Consider the following 22,005-nt stretch of genomic DNA (forward strand, 5'->3'; position numbering starts at 1 on the left):
CAGTGGCTCATACCTGTAATTCCAAAACTTTAGGAGGCCAAGACGAGAGGATTGTTTTGAGCTCACAAGTTCAAGACCAGCCTGGGCAACACAGGGAGACCCCATCTCTACAAAAAATTTAAAAATTAGCCAGATGTGGTGGCATGCCCCTGTAGTCCCAGCTACTCGGGAGGCTGAGAATCACATGAGCCCAGGAGGTTGAGGCTGCAGTGAGCCGTGATTGTGTCACTGCACTCCAGCCTGGACAACAGTGAGACCTTATCTCTAAAGAAAAAAAGAAGAGGAGGTTAAGAGATTTTTCAGTGCCTTAGAAATAGTAGTTTCACAGCCAGCCCTTTTAGCTCAGTGTATCCTGATGACTGTCAGGGTAGCAAAGGGGTTAAATGAAAAGAGCTGGTTGCTCATCCCCAGCTGGAGTGGGAGAAAGCGCAGGATGGCAACCTTCTTTCTGCCGTCCTCTGTAGCTGCTTTGCTTCCTCATTCTTCCTTATCTCTCTGCCCCACGTCCAGGGCTTGAAGTATGCAATGATGACTGCTACTGATTGAACATTGTTAGGATCAAAGTCTTATGGAGTGGTCAGTACAATTCGTCCTCTAGCAAGAGCTACCAGAACTGTGATCCACTTTCCAAAGTTGCCTGAAGGAAAGTGCAAATATCCCACTCTGCAGTTTAGAAGAAAATCCCAGATGTACAGGCTGCTTTTTCATGAGTTTGCAGATGATCTTCTTCTTTCCCCTCACTAATGTTCTTGCCTTCTCTCACTGGCAGTCACATGATGACATCTTGCTCCAGAAGCCATTTTAATCCTTATTTAATGTTTGTACTCTAAAGTGGTTCTTTTCTGAATGACTGGGAGCTTCAAGTTTCAAGGTCATAATTAACTTTAGCACTGGTTCCTGTGTGACTTAAGTGCTTATGCAAGTAAATACAGATGGCCAACTGAAATTTTATTTATATCAAGACATCTTGCCATTGTTTTTAACAAGAAAAGATAAAGGAGTCACTGAGCCTACTCTGACTTTTCTGAATGTATTTATAGTTTATTTAAGATTTCTCTGGCCAGGCACGGTGGCTCATGCCTGTAATCCCAGCATTTGGGAGGCCAAGGCAGGAGGATCACTTGAGCCCAAGAGTTAGAGACCAACCTGGGCAACATGGTGAGATCCTGTTTTTACAAATAACTTATAAAAATTAGCGAGGCTGGCCAGGCACGGTGGCTCACGCCTGTAATCCCAACACTTTGAGAGGCTGAGGCAGACAGACCACTTACGATTAGGAGTTTTAGAACAATCTGGCTAACATGGGGAAACCCCATCTCTACTAAAAGTACAAAAATTAGCTGGATGTGGTGGCACGTGCCTGTAATCCCAGCTACTAAGGAGGCTGAGGCAGGAGAATCACTTGAATCTGGGAGATGGAGGTTGCAATGAGCCGAGATCATGTCACTGCACTCCAGCCTGGGTGATAGAGCGAGACTCTGTCTCAAAAAAAAAGAAAAAAAAATTAGCTGGGCCGTGTTGGTGTGCACTGGTGGTCCCAGCTACTCAGCAGGCTGAGGCAGGAGAATTGCCTGAGCACGAGAGGCTGAGGCTGCAGTGAGCTGTGACTGCGCCACCACACTCCAGCCTGAGTGACAGAGTGAGACCACGGTCTCAAAAAACGAAAAGATTTATCTTAGGTGAGTTAATAAAATGTAATATTTCTAGTTTTTTCTCAAATAGGATTTCTCTTCTTTCAACTGGGCCTAATAAAATTTTCTATACGACTTTTCAGTTGCAAGAAAATTCCTTTGCAAGAACATAGCCTGCATACCACATTAAATGAAGGTGGTGTGCCTTGAGATCTGACCTCCCTGAGAAGAGAGTCAGAGTTGTGTATGTTCTATACAGCAGTAGGTTCTTTGTTGCTTAGAACCTGTACAGTGCTCAGCAGCACCCTGCAAGAAGAGATTTGGAATCTTAAATGGCCTTGGTTGGTTGAATAGGTAATCAGACAAAAACAAAATGAATTTTAGTTGTTATGAATATAGGCTCACTAAATCAGTGAGAACCTGTGTAGACACAAATCAAGATTTTGTCTAAGGATGGTAAAAATACATATCTGGGCCTGTGGCTGCCTGAAAGTTAAATGAGAGTTACATATTTTAAGTACTGAATAACTTTTGAAACCAGCACGACACTACAACTACCATTATTACTAATAGCTAACTTTCACCGAGTACTTACTTGAGCCAACATTGATCTAAACCCTTTACATTGATCTGAGCCCATTTACCCAGCAGATGCAAACAGGATCAGAGAAAGCACAAGGTCATCTTTCCTCCCTAGGTCAACTGAACGCTAAGCAGTAGCATAATGGGGCCCATCCCACCACCTCAGGCGCCAGGCTCTTTGTGGCTCTACCTGTGATGTTTACACCTCATGTAAAATTCTGGTGTTCATGTTTGCTGAGCCTTAAGGGAACAAGAGCTGTTTCTTAGAATATAAATAGATACGTATGAATGTTACAAATGCAATGGGTAGAGGGTATATATTTTTTCTTTGTTTAAAGCAAAAACAAGGCCAGATGCAGTGGCTCACGCCTGTAATCCCAACACTTTGGGAGGCCGAGGTGGGCGGATCACCTGAGGTCAGGAGTTCAAGACCAGCCTGGTCAACATGGTGAAACTCTGTGTCTACTAAAAATACAAAAAAAAAAAAAAAATTAGCCAGGCATGGTTGTGGGTGCTTGTAATCCCAGCTACTAAGGAGGCTGAGGCAGGAGAATCACTTGAACCCTGGGAGGTGGAGGTTGCAGTGAGCTGAGATCGCACCATTGCACTCCAGCCTGGGTGACAAGAGCGAGACTCCATCTCAAAAAAAAAAAAAAAAGCAAAAACATTTAAATTTGACTTGTATTTAGAATTGTTTTAAAAACACTTGTTGGAGGCCCACGTATGTGCGTAGGAAGAAGTTGGAAATATTCTACTCTTGGTAGGAAAAATTAACATCACTTCAGTATACAATTTTCTAATTTGAACCCACATGTGGAATTAAGAGAACTGGAATTTTATTTTAGTGCATTGCATTTAGATGAAATTGTCAAACACTACACCTATAAGATAGATTTTTAAAATCTTTTAGTGCTCTAAATCAGTGTCAGTAAGATGACTTTAATATTACCTCATGAGCAAGAATTGTGTAAAAATAACAAAAATTGCTTTCCTGGTTTTTAGATGTGTGGTTTTTAACAACAGAGGAGTGGCGGGGGAGAATCTCTTGGTAAGTAAATTTAAATGACAACAGTCTTAACTTTTTAAAGAATCATTTCTAGTTTTATAACAAAAAGCATATTCTTTTTATTTAAAATAACTGTTTATGTAAGCAATACAAATTTATTATACAAAAATACAGATATGGAAAAAAGGAAATTTACAAGACTGATAATTATATAACCAAAGAAATTCCCTTAGTCTGTGTTCATTCAGATTTCATATATAAATAAAATATATATATTTCTATTTTTATAAAAATTAAGATTCTATTTTGTAACTAAACTTTTGTACTTACTACATTTTAGCATCAATAGTAATTCACCTACATCTTTTTTTTCTACCCTCTCAACCCAGCTTTTCCTGACTCTGGGAAGAACTGAGAAGACAAGGCCTCATTTTTAATGCAAAACACATTTTCTTTAAAAATTAACCAATGCAAAACAAATTAACTAATACAGTGATTTTTTTTCCACTTATGAAATTTACATTTGTCACGAAACAATTTTGTATGTTATACGCCTGTTTGCCAGCTGAAGTTTACATGGCGTAAATGTTATTGAAACCTTTTAAAATTTATATCAGGTCTTTTTTTTCCCCCTTTAATTCTGAGTTTTTGCTAAGATAGATCTTTCACCTCTTAGAAAATCACTCTATCTGATGTTTAAATCTGTGAGTTGGAATGAGAAATATTCCACTCGCTAAAATTTTCTTCAGCTTTTTAACTTTTTACAATCTCAACAGGTCAAAGGCAATTCTACTAGAATTGAAAGAAACTTTTTTTGGGTCATTGATAGAGAATGACATTAAGACTATAAATAAGTCATGCTGGAAATAAAAATTTACAATCAGGTCACAAGTGTCAACACTTTATAAGAACTTGGGAAGAAAAAACCTCTTGTACTTTGCTTTACAGTGACTTAGGCACTGGAGGAAATGAAAATCATACGATTTCGAAAGCAAAAGTTACAGAGTGTTATGGTCTTACTTAAGTGCCTTGTAATAAATAGCTTGACGTGAAGGTTCATATTTCCTCATTCAGTCCAGCCCTTTAGGAATCTCGCAGACAGATAGTACTCTACAGGGAAAGATTTGAATGTGTCACTGTGGCCCTGGCCCAGGTAAATCATTTTGAGCAGCTCCTGTCTGCTGTGCATTCTTCCAGGACACAAAGCACGGGGGAAGACATGGTCTGAGGCTCTCAAGGAAATAATGTGCTGCAAAGCCAAGCTCGTTAGTTCTTTATGAAGTGAAGGACAAAGATCTGTTCATTCAGCAAAGCCATGGTGTGTGCCTTGCACTGTGCAAGGCAATAGGGTGAAGATATACATATTAATGAGACACAGCCCTAATCTTTAGGAGCTCAAACTTTAGTTGTGGGAGAGAGTCAAGTCCATAAAAATATACACAGTGCTAAGTGTTTAACAGTAGCCTTTGTTAAGGCTACAGAGCACAAAGGGAAAGAGTAACAAAGCACCTGAGGGAGGTGGGAGAACTTAGAGAGGAGGTAGTGTTCTGAGTTGGATCTTGAGGGCTGTGGTATTGAACCTCCAAAGGGGAGAGAGAGGCTCTCTCAGCGCAAAGACCAAGGTATTATAAAGTGCGTGCAGTAGCAGCTACTTACTATGGCTGGATGATGATGATAATTTTATCTAATATTTATGTAATCCGTAGAATGTATCAGTTATGTCTTTTCCTATTTAATCTTCAGAAATAGAAACAGCCCAACGATTTAGGTAAGTGTAGCCCCCATTATCCCCCATTTCCTTTTGGAGACAGGGTCTTGCCCTGTTGCCCAGGCTGGAGTGCAGTGGCACAATCACGGCCCACTGTAGCCTTGACCACCTGGGCTCAAGTGATCCTTCCACCTCAGCTTCCCAAGTAGGTGGAACCAGAAGTGTGTGCCACCATGCCTGGCTGATTTTTTATTTATTTGTTTGTTTTGTAGAGATGGAGTCTCACTCTGTTGCCCAGGCTGCTCTTAAGCTCCTGGGCTCAAGCGATACTCCCAAAGTGCTGAGATTCCAGGCGTGAGCCACTGTACCTGGCCCCTGTCCTGCATTTTACAGATGAAGAAAACAAGACACTGGTAGGTTAGGAACTTACCCCTCCCAATAAATGACAGAGCCAGGATTCAGACCCAGGTGATCTATGTGCTTATGTTTTTGACCATTATGCTTTATGCTTTCTTACTCTTCTGGAAGTGACAGGAATTTTCTAGAAGGGTAGGGCCAGAATCACATGTAGAATCCTAAGAACCTGGTATTGAATCATTGATATTTTGAAGCAAGGGCATAATTTGATCATGGTCATGTTTTAGGAAGAGAACCATGGCAGTGGTGTGTAGGAAAGAAAGAGATGAGGGGAAGGAGGCTGGAGGCTGGAGGCTAGGAGGCCAGTTAGAAAGCAGTTACTACAGACCTACATGTAGTTTGGAGTTTGAAAGCAGATGGAGGGGGAATAAAGAAGAGAGAACAAAAATGAGTAGTATTCATGGGGAAGAAAATAGTCGTATTGTGGGGAAGTAAAGACAAGGGAGTCAAGGGTAATATTTCTAGCTTGGCTGGCTGATGGAAGATGCTGGTATTTGCTGAAATAGGAAATTTAGAAAAATTTGTGAGATTATGATGTAACAAAGATAACAGATTCCATTTTAGATGTTTAGGGTGCTTTTAGATCATCCTGGTGGAAATTTTTAGTAAGTTTTTGGATGTACTGGACTGGCCTTCAGGAGAAATAGGCAAGCAAGAGAGAGACAGACTGAGATTATCAGTGTGCAGATAGAAGTTGAAGCTCAGGAGTAGTTGAGATTAGTTAGGGCACGTGTAGAGTAAAAGGGGAGATTGATGGTTAGAAGCTTAAGAAATAGCAGGCTGGGAGTGGTGGTTCACACCTACAATCCCAACACTTTGGGAGGCCCGGGTAGGAGGATCACTTGAGCCCAGAAGTTGAAGACCAGCCTGGGCAACATATTGAAACCCTGTCTCAAATATATATGTGTGTGTGTGTGTATATGTATATACACACACACATTTAAAAAAGAAACAACAAGTAGGAAGGAGGAGAGAAAAAGAGGAGAAGGATGCTTTAAAAACATTCTCTCCTTAGCATTTAAAGTTAATTAGAAATTTGCTTTGAAATAGTACAGCAACCCAGTGATTTTCAGCCCATAAGCTTTAATTGTATTTTTGAAAAACCTCCAAGAAAAATTCACTGAGTTCTAGGTAAGATAAGAGTAGCTGGGTCTCTGGAGTATTACGCAGTGTGTCAGTTAAATTTTGATTAACTAGTACCCCCCAGCAAATATGTGTCTCAAAATAGCTAATAACACACTAAGCTGTTAGAGTTACAGTCTGGCAGGCAGCTTGGGTTTATGTAGCAGAAAGTACCTCAGACTCAGTATAAGCCCCAAGTTCAAGTTCTGTTGTCACCACTAACCAGCTATAAGTGATAAAATACAAGTCAAATAACCTTTCTGTTTCTCTTTTTCTTAACTGAAATATGATAATAATGTGTACTTGCCACCTCACAAGGATGTTTCAAGTTCACATGAAATAATAAACATGAGACTGGGCACGGTGGCTCACACCTGTAATCCCAACACTTTGGGAGGCTGAAGCGGGTGGATCACTTGAGGCCAGGAGTTCGAGATCAGCCTGGCCAATATGGTGAAACCCTGTCTCTACTAAAAATACAAAAAAATTAGCCGGGTGTAGTGACACATACCTGTAGTCCCAGCTACTTAGGAGGCTGAGACAGGAGAATCATTTGAACCCAGGAGGTGGAGGTTGCAGTGAGCCAAGATGGCATCACTGCACTCCAGCCTGGGTGACAGAGCAAGACTCCATCTCAAAAACAAACAAAAAGAAATAATAAACTTGAAATATCTTGTAAGATAAAGCTTTTTAGGGCCAGGCACAGTGGCTCATGCCTGTAATCCCAGCACTTTGGGAGGCTGAGGCAGGCAGATCACTTGAGCCCAGGAGTTCAAGACCAGCCTGGCCAACATGGCAAAACCCCATTTCTATTAAATTAAAAAATAATAAAATATAAAAATAGGCCAGGCGCGGTGGCTCACGCCTGTAATTCCAGCACTTTGGGAGGCTGAGGTGCGCAGATCATGAGGTCAGGAGTTTGAGACCAGTCTGGCCAACATGGCGAAATTCCATCTCTACCAAAAATACAAAGTAGCCAGGCATGGTGGCACATGCCTGTAATCCCAGCTACTCGGGAGGCTGAGGCAGGAAAATCATTTGAATCCAGGAGGCAAAGGTTGCAGTGAGCCCAGATCGTGCCACTGCACTCCAGCCTGGGCGACAGAGCAATACTCCATCTCAAAAAAATTTAATTAATTAAAATTAAAATTAAAAAAAGTTTTTTATAACCCAAGGCATAACTGCTACTGTATTAACTCGTTAGATCATTAGGGTATAAGAAGTATACATTTAATTAATTAGTTTACTTCCTTGAATTTCTTTTTTAAAGTACTTGTTCTAAATGGATATAATTACCTTTGGTCATTCTACATCCTTATTACTCTTTTTTGAGTTGGATCAAAAAAATGAGATGCTAATATTGATTATTAGAGCTAACGTTGATATTTAGATCCCTTGATAATCCTGCTTCTTTCTGTCTTCAAGCTAAGAACAATTACTGTTTCATACTAGAGGAACTCTGATGTTTATTTATACCTCACCTTGTTCCAGAAAGAATTTAATGTAGCTCAGACCCAGAGTAAGCGAGACTTTAGGGTAGGCATAAAAAAGAACAAAAGATGAATCAGCAGAGATCAAACAGGAAGGAACTGTCTCTAACAGAAATTAGCTCACAAGAACTAGCAAAGGTGAAATGAAATTTAGGGTAAGCAGTTCTCCTAGGAGTGGAAATGTTAGAGATATACTTAGAATTTATAGAGATTACTATGGCTCCTACAAAGGAGAATAAGGAAGTAGAAATTTTCCACTGCCATTCTGTCCTCATTTCCAATTAGTTATTGTAGGATTGAGGGAAAGCCAAAGGCCTTTCTTATTAGGAAATGAGCATCCTATACACCTTTTCTCCTTGGGTCTGTTTCCTGCAGGAGACAGACAGTCCTAGTCTCAGTAGAGCAAACCTCAGATATTCCTGTAGGGTTCTAGGAGCCTTGGAATAGACAGGACTTTTTCTTCTGCCCTGCAGATTGGTTTTCAAGGATAGGAATCCAAGTTACCCACAAAGTCTCTAACATTGTTGATTACTTTGTAAACTTAGTTTAGGAATGGTAATTTACAAATAACTTAGCCAAAATTTGTTGAAAGCTGTCTTTAGTTATAGGATCTATAACTAAAAGCTACAAATTTAGTTATAGATCCTCTAACTAATATTCAAAATAGGCAAATCTGTAGACACAGACAGCTATTTTTACTTATAGGATCATGCAGACTTCTGTGTTCCTAACCCAGTAGGAAAAGCATCCTAGCTTCTTTGGAAAATAGTCTGGCAGTTCCTCCAAAAGTTAAAATAGAGTTACCATGTGACCCAGGAATTCCTGAAATGAAAATATATGTTCTCACAAAAACTTATACATGGGCCAGGCACAGTGGCTCATACCTGTAATCCCAGCACTTTGGGAGGCCGAGGCAGGAGGATCACTTGAGTCCAGGAGTTCAAGACCAGTCTAGGCAACATAGTAAGACCTTGTCTCTACAAAAACAAAAGATAGCCAAGTGTGGTGGCATGTGCCTGTTATACCAGCTACTTGGGAGGCTAGGTGCAGGAGGATTGCTTGAGCCCCAGGAGTTTGAGGCTGCAGTGAGCTGTGTTTGTGCCATTGCACTCCAGCTTAGGCAACAGAGACCCTGTCTCTAAAAAAATAAAAATAGGTTGGGCACGGTGGCTCACACCTGTAATCCCAGCACTTTGGGAGGCTGAGGCGGGTGAATCACAAGGTCAGGAGATCGAGACCATGCTGGCTAATATGGTGAAACCCTGTCTCTACTAAAATACAAAAAAATTAGCCGGGTGTGGTGGTGCGTGCCTGTAGTCCCAGCTACTCAGGAGGCTGAGGCAGGGGAATCACTTGAACCTGGGAGGTGGAGGTTGCAGTGAGCCGAGATCACGCCACTGCACTCCAGCCTGGCGACAGAGCAAGACTTCGTCTCAAAAAGTAAATAAATAAATATAAGAACTAAAAACAAAAAAGTAAAAAAACCTGTACATAAATATTTACAGCAGCATTATTCGTAATAGCCAAAAGGTAGAAACAACCCAGATATTCATCAACAGATGAATGGATAAACAAAATGTGATAGCTCCATATCCTGGAATACTATTCCACATTAAAAAGGAATGAAGTTGGCTGGGCGCGGTGGCTCACGCCTGTAATTCCAGCACTTTGGGAAGCCCAGGCGGGTGGGTCATGAGGTCAGGAGATCCAGACCATCCTGGCTAACACGGTGAAACTCCATCTCTACTAAAAATACAAAAAAAAAAAAATTTGCCAGGAGTGGTGGCGGGCGCCTGTAGTCCCAGCTACTCGGGAGGCTGAGGCAGGAGAATGACGTGAACCCAGGAGGCGGAGCTTGCAGTGAGCCAAGATCATGCCACTGCACTCCAGCCTGGGCAGCAGAGCAAGACTCTGTCTCAAAAAAAAAAAAAAAAGGAATGAAGTCTTGAATGCATGGGCACTTTGAAAGCATTATGCTAAGTGAAGAAGCTCATCTCAACAGGCCACATATTGTATGAGTCCATTTATATGAAATATTCAAAATAGGCAAATCTATAGACACAGAAAGTAGATTAATGGTCACCTAAGGCTTGAGGTGGAGGATGATTGCTAATAGTAGGAGGTTTCTTTTTGGTGTGATAAAAATATTCTTAAATTATGATGGCACAACTCTGATTAAGAACCATTGACTTGTACGTGAATTATGGTATGGAAATTACATCTCATAAAGCTTTTAAAAAGAAAATCCTCCTTTAGGTGCTTTCTAGTTCAAGTTAGGGCTGGCTCAGCAGGTAAGGGAGGGCCAAGAAGGTCAAGCAGAAGCTGGAAAATAATTTAAAGCAGCACTGCCCAAAATGTGGCCTGTGGACCAACTCTATTCCTCAGGGTACCTGACTCTAGTCCCAGACAAGATGAGGAGCTGAGATAGAATGTCAGCCAACTTAGGGCTGGATGCGGTGGCTTATGCCTGTAATCCCAGCACTTTGGTAGGCCAAGGTGGGTGGATCACTTGAGGCCAGGAGTTCGAGACCAGCCTGGCCAACATGGTGAAACCCCGTCTCTACTAAAAATATAAAAATTAGCTGGGTGTGGTGGCGCATGCCTATAATCCCAATTACTTGGGAAGCTGAAACAGGAGAATCACTTGAACCCAGGAGGCAGAGGTTGCAGTGAGCCAAGATCGCACCACTGCACTCCATCCTGGGCTACAGAGCAAGACTCTGCCTTAAAAAAAAAAGTTAATTAGTTTTAAAAATGGACAAAAATTTATGTATTTATGGTATACAACATGATGTTTTGAAATATGTATACATTGTGAAATGGCTAAATCAAGCTAATCATTACCTGAGAACATTTAAATGAGTAAATGATTTATCTAAGTTTGGTGGATGAGTTCAGAGCTGGTTTTGACTCCCAGGTCAGCACTTTCTACACATCATGATGGCTATAAAATATTGTTGTAGACCCAGTGTCCATGTTCCCCGCCCCAACATTCATATGTTGAAGCCTTAACCCGTCAAGGTGGTGGTACTTGGAGGCACGGCCTTTGGAGGTAGTTAGATTTAGGCGAGATCATGAAGACAGGGTCCCTATGATGGAATTAGTGCCTGTAGAAGAAGAGGAAGAGACATCAGAGCTGTCTCCCTCCACCATGGGAAGACTTTCAAGTATATAATACATTGTCATGAATGATAGTCACCATGTTGTACAATAGATCCCTTGAACTTATGCCTCCTGTCTAACTGAAATTTGGCTGAAGTGATCTGCCCACCTTGGCCTCCCAAAGTTCTGGGATTACAGGCATGAGCTACCAGGTCCACAGCCCATAAATTATTTTTTTTAATAATGGTTAATATACTTTAAAAGCACATAAACCAATTTCAGTTCTGTACATTGTTTAGATAAGCTGACTTTTTTTCCCTCATTGTAGTATTTCCTTAATGAGAGAAGCAGCTTGCTGATTTACATTCTGATGCCAGCACCTTATCTCATCCTGAACTGGCATTTTGAATGGCTCTACTTCAGAGGTCCACAAATCCTCAAAAACAAAACAAAACAAAACCACCTCAGGCCAGGTGCGGTGACTCACATCTGTAACCTCAGCACTTTGGGAGGCCAAGGTGGGTGGATCACAAGGTCAGGAGATCGAGACCATTCTGGCTAACACAGTGAAACCTTGTCTTTACTAAAAACACAAAAATTAGCTGGGCGTGTCGACAGGCGCCTGTAGTCCCAGCTCCTTGGGAGGCTGAGGCAGGAGAATCCCTTGAACTCATGAGGCAGAGGTTGCAGTAAGCCGAGATCATGCCACTGCACTCTACTAGCCTGGGCAACAGAGCGAGACTCAGTCTCAAAAACAAAACAAAAAAAAAACCCACCTCATTCCACAGATGAGGACACCTCTAGAGAAGTGGGGTAACAATCAGAAGTCATAAAGCTGATTAGTGGTCTCATGGCAGGAACTCAGGCTGTGCAGCCTGGTGTCTTGACCTTTCAGTACTGGCTTCCAGTCAAGTCAGCCTGAAAATCTGGGGATAGATGGAAGGAGAGTTTTCAGAGAGAGGATTGTCCCTCCAACCTCAGATTCTTTGAGGTTAAGGACTCAGACTTAACAGAGAAATCTGTTCTTGTTTCCTACTAGCTTTTCCACCTTAGCTTTTCCATGGAAGCTAGTAGTGTAGGAGGGACTTAGAGCTCTTCCCCCACCCCATCTCCCCAGCTCCTCCAGCCCACCCCACTGTGGGCCATTTTCTGAATAAGGCATTTAGAAAGGATTAAGGGACCTCCCTGATAGCCAGAGGGAGGAGGGGTGTAGAGGTCAGGGCCGGCCAAGGCACAATTCAGTTTCAAACTTCTGCCTTCAGGCAGTGTCTTTCTCACATGCAGTACCTCCCTACTGGACATATTGTTCCACCCAAGTCGGCCCTTTCCTGAGTGCTTCAAAAATAACCTGTCCCTGCTCCCCTTACCTTCATCTATATAACAACCCAGGAAGGCTGGTTCAGCCAGGTATAGGTGTGAACACATTTAATCCTTGAGAATTTTCTCCCAACATTGACAGGTGAAGTCCAATAACAAAAATTTTAAACATAGAAGATTGTGACCAGGCATGGTGGCTCACACCTGTAATCCCAGCACTTCGGGAGGCCAAGCCAGGAAGATCACTTGAGCCCAGGAGTTGGAGACCGGCGTGGGCAACATAATGAGACCTTGTCTCTACAAAAAATTTAAAAATTAGCTGGATATGGGCATGGTGGCACATGCCTGTACTGTAGTCCCAGCTACTCAGGAGGTTGAGGCAGGAGAATGGCTTGAGCCCAGGAGGTCGAGGCTGCAGCAAGCCATGATCATGCCACTGCACTGCAGCCTGGGCAACAGAGCAAGAACCTAGCTCAAAAAAAAAAAAAAAGTTTGGTGTGGTGGTGTGTGCCTTAGCCTTAACCTCTTGCCTTGGGCTCCGAGTAGCTGGGATTACAGGCATGTGGTGGCGCATGCCTGTAATCCCAGCTACTTGGAGGCTAAGGCAGGAGAATCGCTTGAACCTGGGAGGCGGAGGTTGCGGTGAGCTGAGATCGTGCCACTGCACTCCAGCCTGGGCAACAAGAGCGAAACTCCATCTCAAAAAATATTGATCCCTGAACCCCATCCTCCAGAGATTCTGATTCATTTGGTCTAGGGTGGAGTCCAGGTATCTGTAATTTATTTTAAATAAACACTCCTTGGTAAGTCTAATGTACAAACAGGGCTGAAAATCCCTGGGAGGTGATGAGTAGTCCTGCATGTGATAGCCTCCATGACCCAGGTGAGGCATGAGATTTGCCTCTTAGGAGCCTGGACTGAAAATAACTCCTGGCTGACCTGCTCTAAGCCACTAACAAAACTGCTCATTTATTGGTGTAGCTTGTATAACCTGACATCATGAGCATGTACGGCAGCCATCTGGAGCGTTGGCAGGAACGTGACACAGAGGTCAGCCTCAAAGCTGGCCAGGATATTTCCTGGGGCCTTTTGTTTTATGGTTAGTTGTTTTTTAAAATTAGCAAACTCCCAGGCAAACTTAGACAGTTGGTCATTTAATATGTCTATCAATGACTGGGTGAAATGATTGTTCATTAAACTGCTGGTTTTATTTATGTGCAAATAATTTTTCTTCTCTGTGACTCCTTATTTAATTAACTCATTTTCCAAAAATAAAATCAATTTTCCTAGGGACAACTTAGGCAATTTACTAGGTACTGGACAGGGGATGGGTGGAATGAAAACCACATCACACTGTGGAGATCAATTAAAGAGCATAATTAGTCCTATTTTGAAAGCATTGTTCCTTTTGGGGAGGCCCATATCCACACAGGAATCACAGAGTTCATTTAAATGCATCTTATCAAATATTTGAGTGCAAATCATTAAGTACTTGAGAGAGGAATACTCAGTGAAATATTCTAAGATCCTGATGATCATCAAACATTACAGTTAAGTAAATATGAAACATAAATGATTTTTTATGAGGCATTCATGTGTCTTTTTCAGTTTTCACTTTGCTGGACAGAAAACTAAAATTCTAGATAGCTTAGTTCAGCATTGGAAGTGCGGTAACCCCAGCCCTGAGAGAGAAGGATTCTGAGTTATGGCTTCCACTGCAGATTAGCAAATTAATCTCCTCCAAAAATAGCTAGGGAGAGTCTGGCTACCTGATTAACAGAGGGAGTTTTAAAATTTGAGTCTAGGTCAAAAATTGTTTTTTTAATGAAGAGAATTTTAAATTCTAAAACAGATTTTCTAAATCTGGTACCAGAAAACTGTCAGGTTAGGAGAAATCAGTTTGTCAGCTTTTAAGAAGCCCTTAGTTGATTAAGAAGGATAAATTAGATGTAGTCCATAGGTGAATATAAAATATATGCTTTATTGTTTTTCTATTATATATGAATAATAGTAATTAATGATATTTCATTCTCTTCAATGGATTTTTTAAAACTAACCTCTTTCAGCCATTAAATTACTGTTGTTAGCCAGGCATGGTGGCTCACGCCTGTAATCTCAATACTTTGGGAGGCTGAGGCAGGAGGATTGCTTGAGCCCAGGAGTTTGAGACCAGCCTGAGCAACATAGTGAGACCTCATTTCTATAAAAAATAATAATGATAATAAATAAGTACTGTCATTGCTCTCTGATCATAGTCACAGTTGGATAATTTAAACAACCTTGGTTTGTAATTATTATCAAATTATTCTAATTTATTGAATGTTTATGTCCAAATATCTGCTGGAAGTGATATATCTTTTGGATTTTTTTTACATTTTTCCCATCCTCATCCCACCCAGAAGGAGTTTCACCAGCCAGCGGAATCCTCCCAGGTCTTCCTTCATCTCTCTTCTGATTAGATGTGATTTCATCTACCAGAAGGATAGCTGCCAGTTGCATTACTAGCCTGAGTAACAGACTTTAACCAGAGTTTTTTGTCTGAAAGGCTTCTAGTAGTATCTTCAGGCCTGGAGACAGTTTCTGCAAAGCCTTCCAATTCAGTGTACTGACCCATAAACGTCTTTGCTGTGTATTCTGGGTGAATCTTTAATGGGTCCCAAGTTCTGTAGGCTGTGCTTATTTCTAACTTCAGCTCCTGTGAAGAAAGAAGGCAGATGATGTTTCCTGTTGGAACCCATCAAGTAGCAAGAGGCTGTGTGATAGAACTGCATAGTTGTGCATATCAGAACTTATTAATTAATCAGGTCTCCTCCCTTTTAGTCTTGTGTGTCAGTTCAGTTTGACAAGGGTTTATTAACAGAGCTAGGGGTGAAAAGACAGTGATAGAGACTCACATGGGATAGGGCATGGAGCAGGCTGGACAGGGCAATTAGCAGGATTGAGAACAGCTGTGAGGTCCTAAGGGACAGGGGCCAAGTCTCACCTGTTGTGACGTTTATTTATTTTTTTGAGACAGGGTCTCACTGTGTCACCCAGGCTGGAGTACAGTGGCACGATCTTGGCTCACTGCAACCTCCGCTTCCCGAGTTCAGGCAATCCTCCCACCTCAACCTCCCAAGTAGTTGGGATGACAGGTATGTGCCACCACACCTGGCTAACTTGTATTTTTTGGTAGATAGGGGGTTTCACCATGTTGGCCAGATTGGTCTGGAACTCCTGACCTCAAGTGATGCGCCCTCCTCAGCCTCCCAAAGTGCTGGGATTACAGGTATGAGCTACCATGCCCAGCCTTCTTGTGACATTTATTCCATGCACAATTTCAACAGGCAAGGTTGACAGAGAAGGACACCAGGCAGGTGAAGGTCACAGGTGGCAAGGATATTAAGGGGCCTAGCAGGCAAGAGAACAGTATCCCATTGGTCTGCATCTGTACATTTGGAGAAATAATAAAATACAGAGCTGGAAGGATTGCTCGGCGTCATATTGTGGAAAGTCTTGAATGCTTGGCAGAGGCTTAATTCAGTAGCCAGTGGAAAGCTAATGAGAAATTTTAAGCAGAAAGACTGTCATGATTACAGCTGGAGTGTTCATTAGGAAGATTAATCTGATAGTGCATTAAATGTAGGATTATGAATGATTATCAAGAAAAACTGGGAGTTAACTAGTTAAGTTTTGTGGCAGTCCAGGTGAGAGGCAAAAAGGCCTTGTAGCAAAGACAGCTGGTGCTACATCCTTACCCCCTTGGCACTTGCCATTCCCATGTATCCCTTTTTGAGGGCTTCCTGCATCTCTGTGACTGGGGGCCTTCTCTAGCCATTGGAGCCTGCTGGAACTGCACTTAGGGCAGACCAGAAGTACCGGGGCGTTAACATCCTCCAGGATAGCCTTCAACCAGTGGCTGAAAGGGAATTGGTGGATAAATAGCTCATTTGCCACTCAGTGGGGATCATTGTATGCCTTGTTTAACAGTCTCCCAGACTATCCCAAGGAGCTTGAGTCCCAGTTGCCCACAGCCATAAACTGCCCGATACCATTTTCTTATTGACTTCCTGCCTTTCCTGACTGACTCTGCCACTCTCCCTCGGGTGCTTCCTGGTGTCGCCTTCCATATGAACTGCTGGCACTCACATCCTTGCTTCAGGGGCCCTTTTGAGAGAATCCAACTTACCAGCCCTGTACTCAAGAGGAGAGGAGTTTCCTTTCACTGAGGAGGAAGAAGCTACAGGATTGGGCAGTTTATCAGCTATGCAGTTAAGGGAGAGGGAGAACGCCATGTCGCCCACAATTTTAACTAGGAAAATATAAGTGCCATTTATAGGGAAATGGGAAGTTAGGAGAAGCGTTGGGAGTTTTCATGAAGAGGAAAATGGGTTAATCTTTGTGCATTTTGAGTCTGAAGTACTGGTAGAACATTACAGGGCAGCTGCCTGCTGGAACTTGGAAATTTGGATCTGGAGCTGAGGATGAAAGTGACAGTGGAGGTTTAGGTTCAGTCACTGGGGAGAGGTGGTTGATGAAGATACGGGAGTAGATAAGAGCTTCAGGAACTGGGTATTGACCAGAAAATAAGCAGATATAAGCCTAAGACAAAACTTTTGGGAATGATTACCCACCTGCATTTGGGGTTGGGGGAAAAGTGAGAGACTGGGTAGGAAATGGAAAGCTAGCAGAGCCGCCAGGGGAGGAGCTAGCAGGAGGCCGACTATGATGGAAAGGTTCTAGATTTGCTGAGTTTCAGAGTTCTGGAAACTGTCGATCTATACCATTGGATCATTATGTATTGAGGCATAAGGAGCTTTATATAGTTTATCCATTTTGAGATAGAGTCTCAGTCTGTCACCAAGGCTGGAGTGCAGTGTCATGATCACAGCTCACTGCAGCCTCTACCTCCCAGTCTCAGGTGATCCTCCACCACACCTGGCTAATTTTGGGTGTGGTTTTTTTTTTTTTTTTTTTTGTTTTTTTTTTTTTTTTTTTTTAGAGACGGGGGTCTTGCTGTGTTGCCCAGGGTGCTCTCAAACTGCTGGGCTCAAGTGATTGGCCAACCTCAGCCTCCCGAGTAGCTGGGACTACAGGCATATGCCACTACACCTGCCTAGCTTTACATATTTTAACATTTTAAGTGTCTATTGCAGTGTAGCACAGCTAGGGCTATACGGCTATACTATTATAAAAGAAAATATATCAGATTGTATAGTGCTTTATCTAGAATGAAGGCAGTGCCAGAAATCCACACTCCTTCATTGGCAATATTATCAGTGTTGATCTTAATGCAATCTATTTGAAGAAAAACATTTAGGGAAAAACCAGCCCCTTTATCTGAGGGTACCAGATAATGATTTATTCACTGCATACCTCATGGAACCCTGGTGCTTTACAAGAATTAGGTTCTTACTACAAACATATAATGCAGGCTCTGCTACTTTGTGACCTTTGGCAAATCACTCAACCTTGCCGGGCCTTAATTTCCTTATGTGTAAATAAGGAACCAAGTGACATCTATGGTCCTTTTGACACAAAGATTCTGTGATCCTAGCAATTTTCCTTAGGGCATTTTTCTTATGCCCTAACTCCGTATGTGTCTATATGTATGCATTCTTACATATACACATATAGTTAAAGCCTATATAATAAGAATATATGTTGGGGACTATTCATAAATAATTCAGAAATTTTACAGCTGTGCAGTGTGAATAGACTCACTTGCAATAAAAACGCTGAGTAAGGATGATTTAATCACCCAGGTTCTCATGACAAATTCTGAAGTCACTATGAATGAGCATAGTAGAAGATATTTTCTTTTTTTCTTTCTTTCTTTTTTTTTTTTTTTGAGATAGATTCTTGCTTTGTTGCCCAGGGTGGAGTGCAGTGGTGTGATCTCAGCTCACTGCAAGCTCTGCCTCCCGGGTTCACGCCATTCTCCTGCCTCAGCCTCCTGAGTAGCTGGGACTACAGGTGCCTGCCACCATGCCCGGCTAATTTTTGTATTTTTAGTAGAGATGGGGTTTCACCATGTTGGTCAGGCTGGTCTCGAATTCCTGACCTCAGGTGATCCACCCATCTCAGCCTCCCAAAGTGCTGGAATTCCAGGCGTGAGCCACCACCCCTGGCCACTAGAAGATATTTTCTATTTAGATTTTACATTGAATTTGTGCCCCCCCCCCCTTGTGATTGAAGTGCATTCAATCACAAAGTATTTTTTTTTAAGTATCTGAGCATAGTCACTTATTAGCTGTTAAGATGTTACAGGAGTTATTTAACCTCTCTAAATTCAGTTTCCTCATTTATAAAATAGATACACTGGGATCTTCCTCAGGGTTTTGTGGACACAAATTTAATGATCCAATAAATGTTAGCCATGGAAAATATTGTCAGGTTAACGTTTTTCTTTCGGAGAGTCATATTTGCAGATTCCAAAAGATGCCAGTAGGGAATAGGCCGTGTTTTAGGGATGAGTTTAATTGAGGCAGTTGTTAAAAATTATAATTTTCGGCTGGGCACGGTGACTCAACGCCTGTAATCCCAGCACTTTGGGAGGCTGAGGTGGGCAGATCACGAGGTCAGGAGATCGAGACCATCCTGGCTAACATGGTGAAACCCTGTCTCTACTAAAAATACAAAAAAAAAAAAAATTAGGGCCGGGCGCGGTGGCTCACGCCTGAAATCCCAGCACTTTGGGAGGTTGAAGTGGGTGGATCACCTGAGGTCAGGAGTTCGAGACCAGCCTCAACATGGAGAAACCCCATCTCTACTAAAAATACAAAATTAGCCGGGTGTAGTGGCGCATGCCTGTAATCTCAGCTACTCGGGAGGCTGAGGCAGGAGAATTGTTTGAACCTCGGAGGCGGAGGTTGCGGTGAGCTGAGATCTCGCCATTGCACTCCAGCCTGGGCAACAAGAGCGAAACTCTGTCTCAAAAAAAAAAAGCTGGGCGTGGTGGTGGGCGCCTGTAGTCCCAGCTACTCGGGAGGCTGAGGCAGGAGAATGGCATGAACCCAGGAGGCAGAGCTTACAGTGAGCTGAGATCACGCTACTGCACTCCAGCCTGGGTGACAGAGCGAGACTCCATCTCAAAAAAAAAAAAAAAAAAATTGTAATTTTCTCAGGCTACTCATTAATAATTGAACAGTGGGTGATACAAAACCTTCCTAGTATGATCATGGTTTATTGACATAATGAAATTGGGTGGTGTAGATAACTAGTTTCCATGTTTTCTTAGAGTAATGTTACCAGATTCCTCTCCTTGTTATTAAATTTCTGGTTATTTTTTCTCACATATACTTAATTCTGACACACACACTCACATATATTCTACAGAGAGGATTGCCCCCTCCTCCCAGATCTCAAGTGAAGCATCTGTGATGCTTTTCTGCTATAAACAGAGCCCTTATTGATGACGTTCACATGAAAACCATTTGTTTAAATGCATTATATATTGAAGCATGGTCAACTTTACATATGTTAACATTTTAAGTGTCTACTGCAGTGTAGTACAGCTGAGGCTATCTGTATATACATACTATTAGAAAAGAAAATATTTGACCGGGCACAGTGGCTCACGCCTGTAATCCCAGCCCTCTGGGAAGCCAGGGCGGGTGGATCATTTGAGGTCGAGAGTCCCAGACCAGCCTGGCCAACATGGTGAAACCCTGTCTCTACTAAAAATACAAAAAAAATAGGCCGGGCGCGGTGGCTCACACCTGTAATCCCAGCACTTTGGGAGGCCGAGGCGGGCAGATCACGAGGTCAGGAGTTAGAGACCAGCATGGTCAACATGGTGAAACCCCATCTCTACTAAAAATACAAAAATTAGCCAGGCGTTGTGATACGTACCTGTAGTCCCAGCTACTCGGGAGGCTGAGGGAGGAGAATCGCTTGAGCCCGCAAGGCAGAGGTTGCAATGAGCCAAGATCACGCCGCTGCACTCCATCCTGGCAACAGAGCGAGACTGTGTCTCAAAAAAAAAAAAAAAGATTAGCTGGCGCACACCTGTAGTCCCAGCTACTCAGGAGGCTAAGGCAGGAGAATTGCTTGAACCTGGGAGGCAGAGGGGTACTACTGAGCTGAGATTGTGCCACTGCACTCCAGCCTGGGTGACGGAGCAAGACTCCATCTCAAAAAAATAAAAGAAAAATAAACTTAAAAATAAAAGAAAATATTCAGTTAATAAATTAGACCATAGATTGCTTTATCTAGAGTGAAGACAGGACTAGGAAACCATACTCTTTCATTGGCAGACAGCACTCAAGGTGGAGAAGAGTTCCCCAGTTAGAAATGAGGTACAATTTAAAATTTTGGGAATTTGGGGTGCACTATTGAAAAGCCCTTTTTGCTTTTTTTTTTTTTTGAGGTGGAGTCTTGCTCTGTCACCCAGACTGTAGTGCAGTGGCGTGATCTCAGCTCACTGCAAGCTCCACCTCCCGGGTTCACGCCATTCTCCTGCCTCAGCCTCCCGAGTAGCTGGGACTACAGGCGCCCACCACCACACCTGGCTAATTTTTTGTATTTTTAGTAGAGACAGGGTTTCACTGTTTTAGCCAGGATGGTCTCCATCTCCTGAGCTCATGATCCACCTGCCTTGGCCTCCCAAAGTGCTGAGATTACAGGTGTGAGCCACTGCACCTGGTTGCTTGTTTGTTTTTTAATAAATAATGATTTTGCTGGGAGGCCAAGGCAGGAGGATTACTTGAGCTCAAGAATTTGAGACCAGCCTGGGCAACATAGCAAGATCGTTTCTCTACAAAAAAATAAAAAATTTCCCAGGCATGGTGGTGCATGCCTGTAGTCCCAGCTACTCAAGAGGCTAAAGCAGGAGGAGCACTTGAACAAGGAAGTCGAGGCTACAGTGAGCTGTGATCATACCATTGCACTCCAGCCTAGAAACAGAGCAGGACCATGTCTCAAAAAAATTTTTTTTGGCCAGACGTGGTGGCTCATACCTGTAATCCCAGCACTTTGTGAGGCTGAGGCAGGCGGATCACTTGAGGTCAGGGGTTCAAGATCAGCCTGGTCCACATGGTGAAACCCCATCTCTACTAAAAATGCAAAAATTAGCTGGGCATGGTGGTGGGTGTCTGTAATCCCAGCTACTCAGGAGTGAGGCAGGAAAATCACTTGAACCCAGGAGGCAGAGGTTGCAGTGAGCCGAGATCACATCACTGCACTCCAGCCTGGGCAACAGAGCAAAACTCCATCTCAAAAAAGTTACTCTGAGCCAGGCACAGGCTCACGCCTATAATCCCAACACTTTGGGGGGCCAAAGCAGGTGAATCACTGTAACCCAGGAGTTCAAGACCAACCTGGACAACATAGCAAGACCCCCCTGTCTCTACAAAACATTTTTTTAAAAATCTCTGTTTGTGGTGGCCTGTACCTGTGGTTCCAGCTACTTGGGAGTTTAAGGTCAGAGGATTGCTTGAGCCTGGGAGGTCGAGGCTGCAATGAGCTGTGATCATGCCACTGCAATCTAGCCTGAGTGACAGTGCAAGACCCTGTCTTTCCAAAAAAAAAAAAAAAAGTTATTTTGGCTTTGAGGGTACAGGTTGTTTTTTGTTTAATAGAAAGCACAGTTCTCTGCTTTTTTTCCTAAACTGCTCTGGTTAAGTTGGAGACACATTTGAGTATGGTACT

General features: G+C 42.7%; 1 protein-coding gene across 4 annotated transcripts in view; it reads left to right on the forward strand.

The window, feature by feature from the left end:
- The window catches only part of ABHD3 (abhydrolase domain containing 3, phospholipase), a 56,679-nt gene that overhangs the window by 17,930 nt on the left and 16,744 nt on the right, over positions 1-22,005 (forward strand). For 2 of the 4 annotated variants that reach the window (XM_055236646.2, XM_055236636.2), the window contains exon 4: positions 3,216-3,261. The exons of 1 other annotated variant lie outside the window; for it this stretch is intronic. In XM_055236646.2, the coding sequence (XP_055092621.2) occupies positions 3,216-3,261 (46 nt within the window). Of the gene's footprint in view, positions 1-3,215; positions 3,262-5,303; positions 5,396-22,005 lie in introns of those variants that run through there. One more of the 4 variants, XM_055236665.2, reaches the window with a different exon arrangement.

The sequence above is a fragment of the Symphalangus syndactylus genome, chromosome 1 (genome assembly GCF_028878055.3).
Source record: "Symphalangus syndactylus isolate Jambi chromosome 1, NHGRI_mSymSyn1-v2.1_pri, whole genome shotgun sequence".
Lineage (NCBI taxonomy): Eukaryota > Metazoa > Chordata > Mammalia > Primates > Hylobatidae > Symphalangus > Symphalangus syndactylus.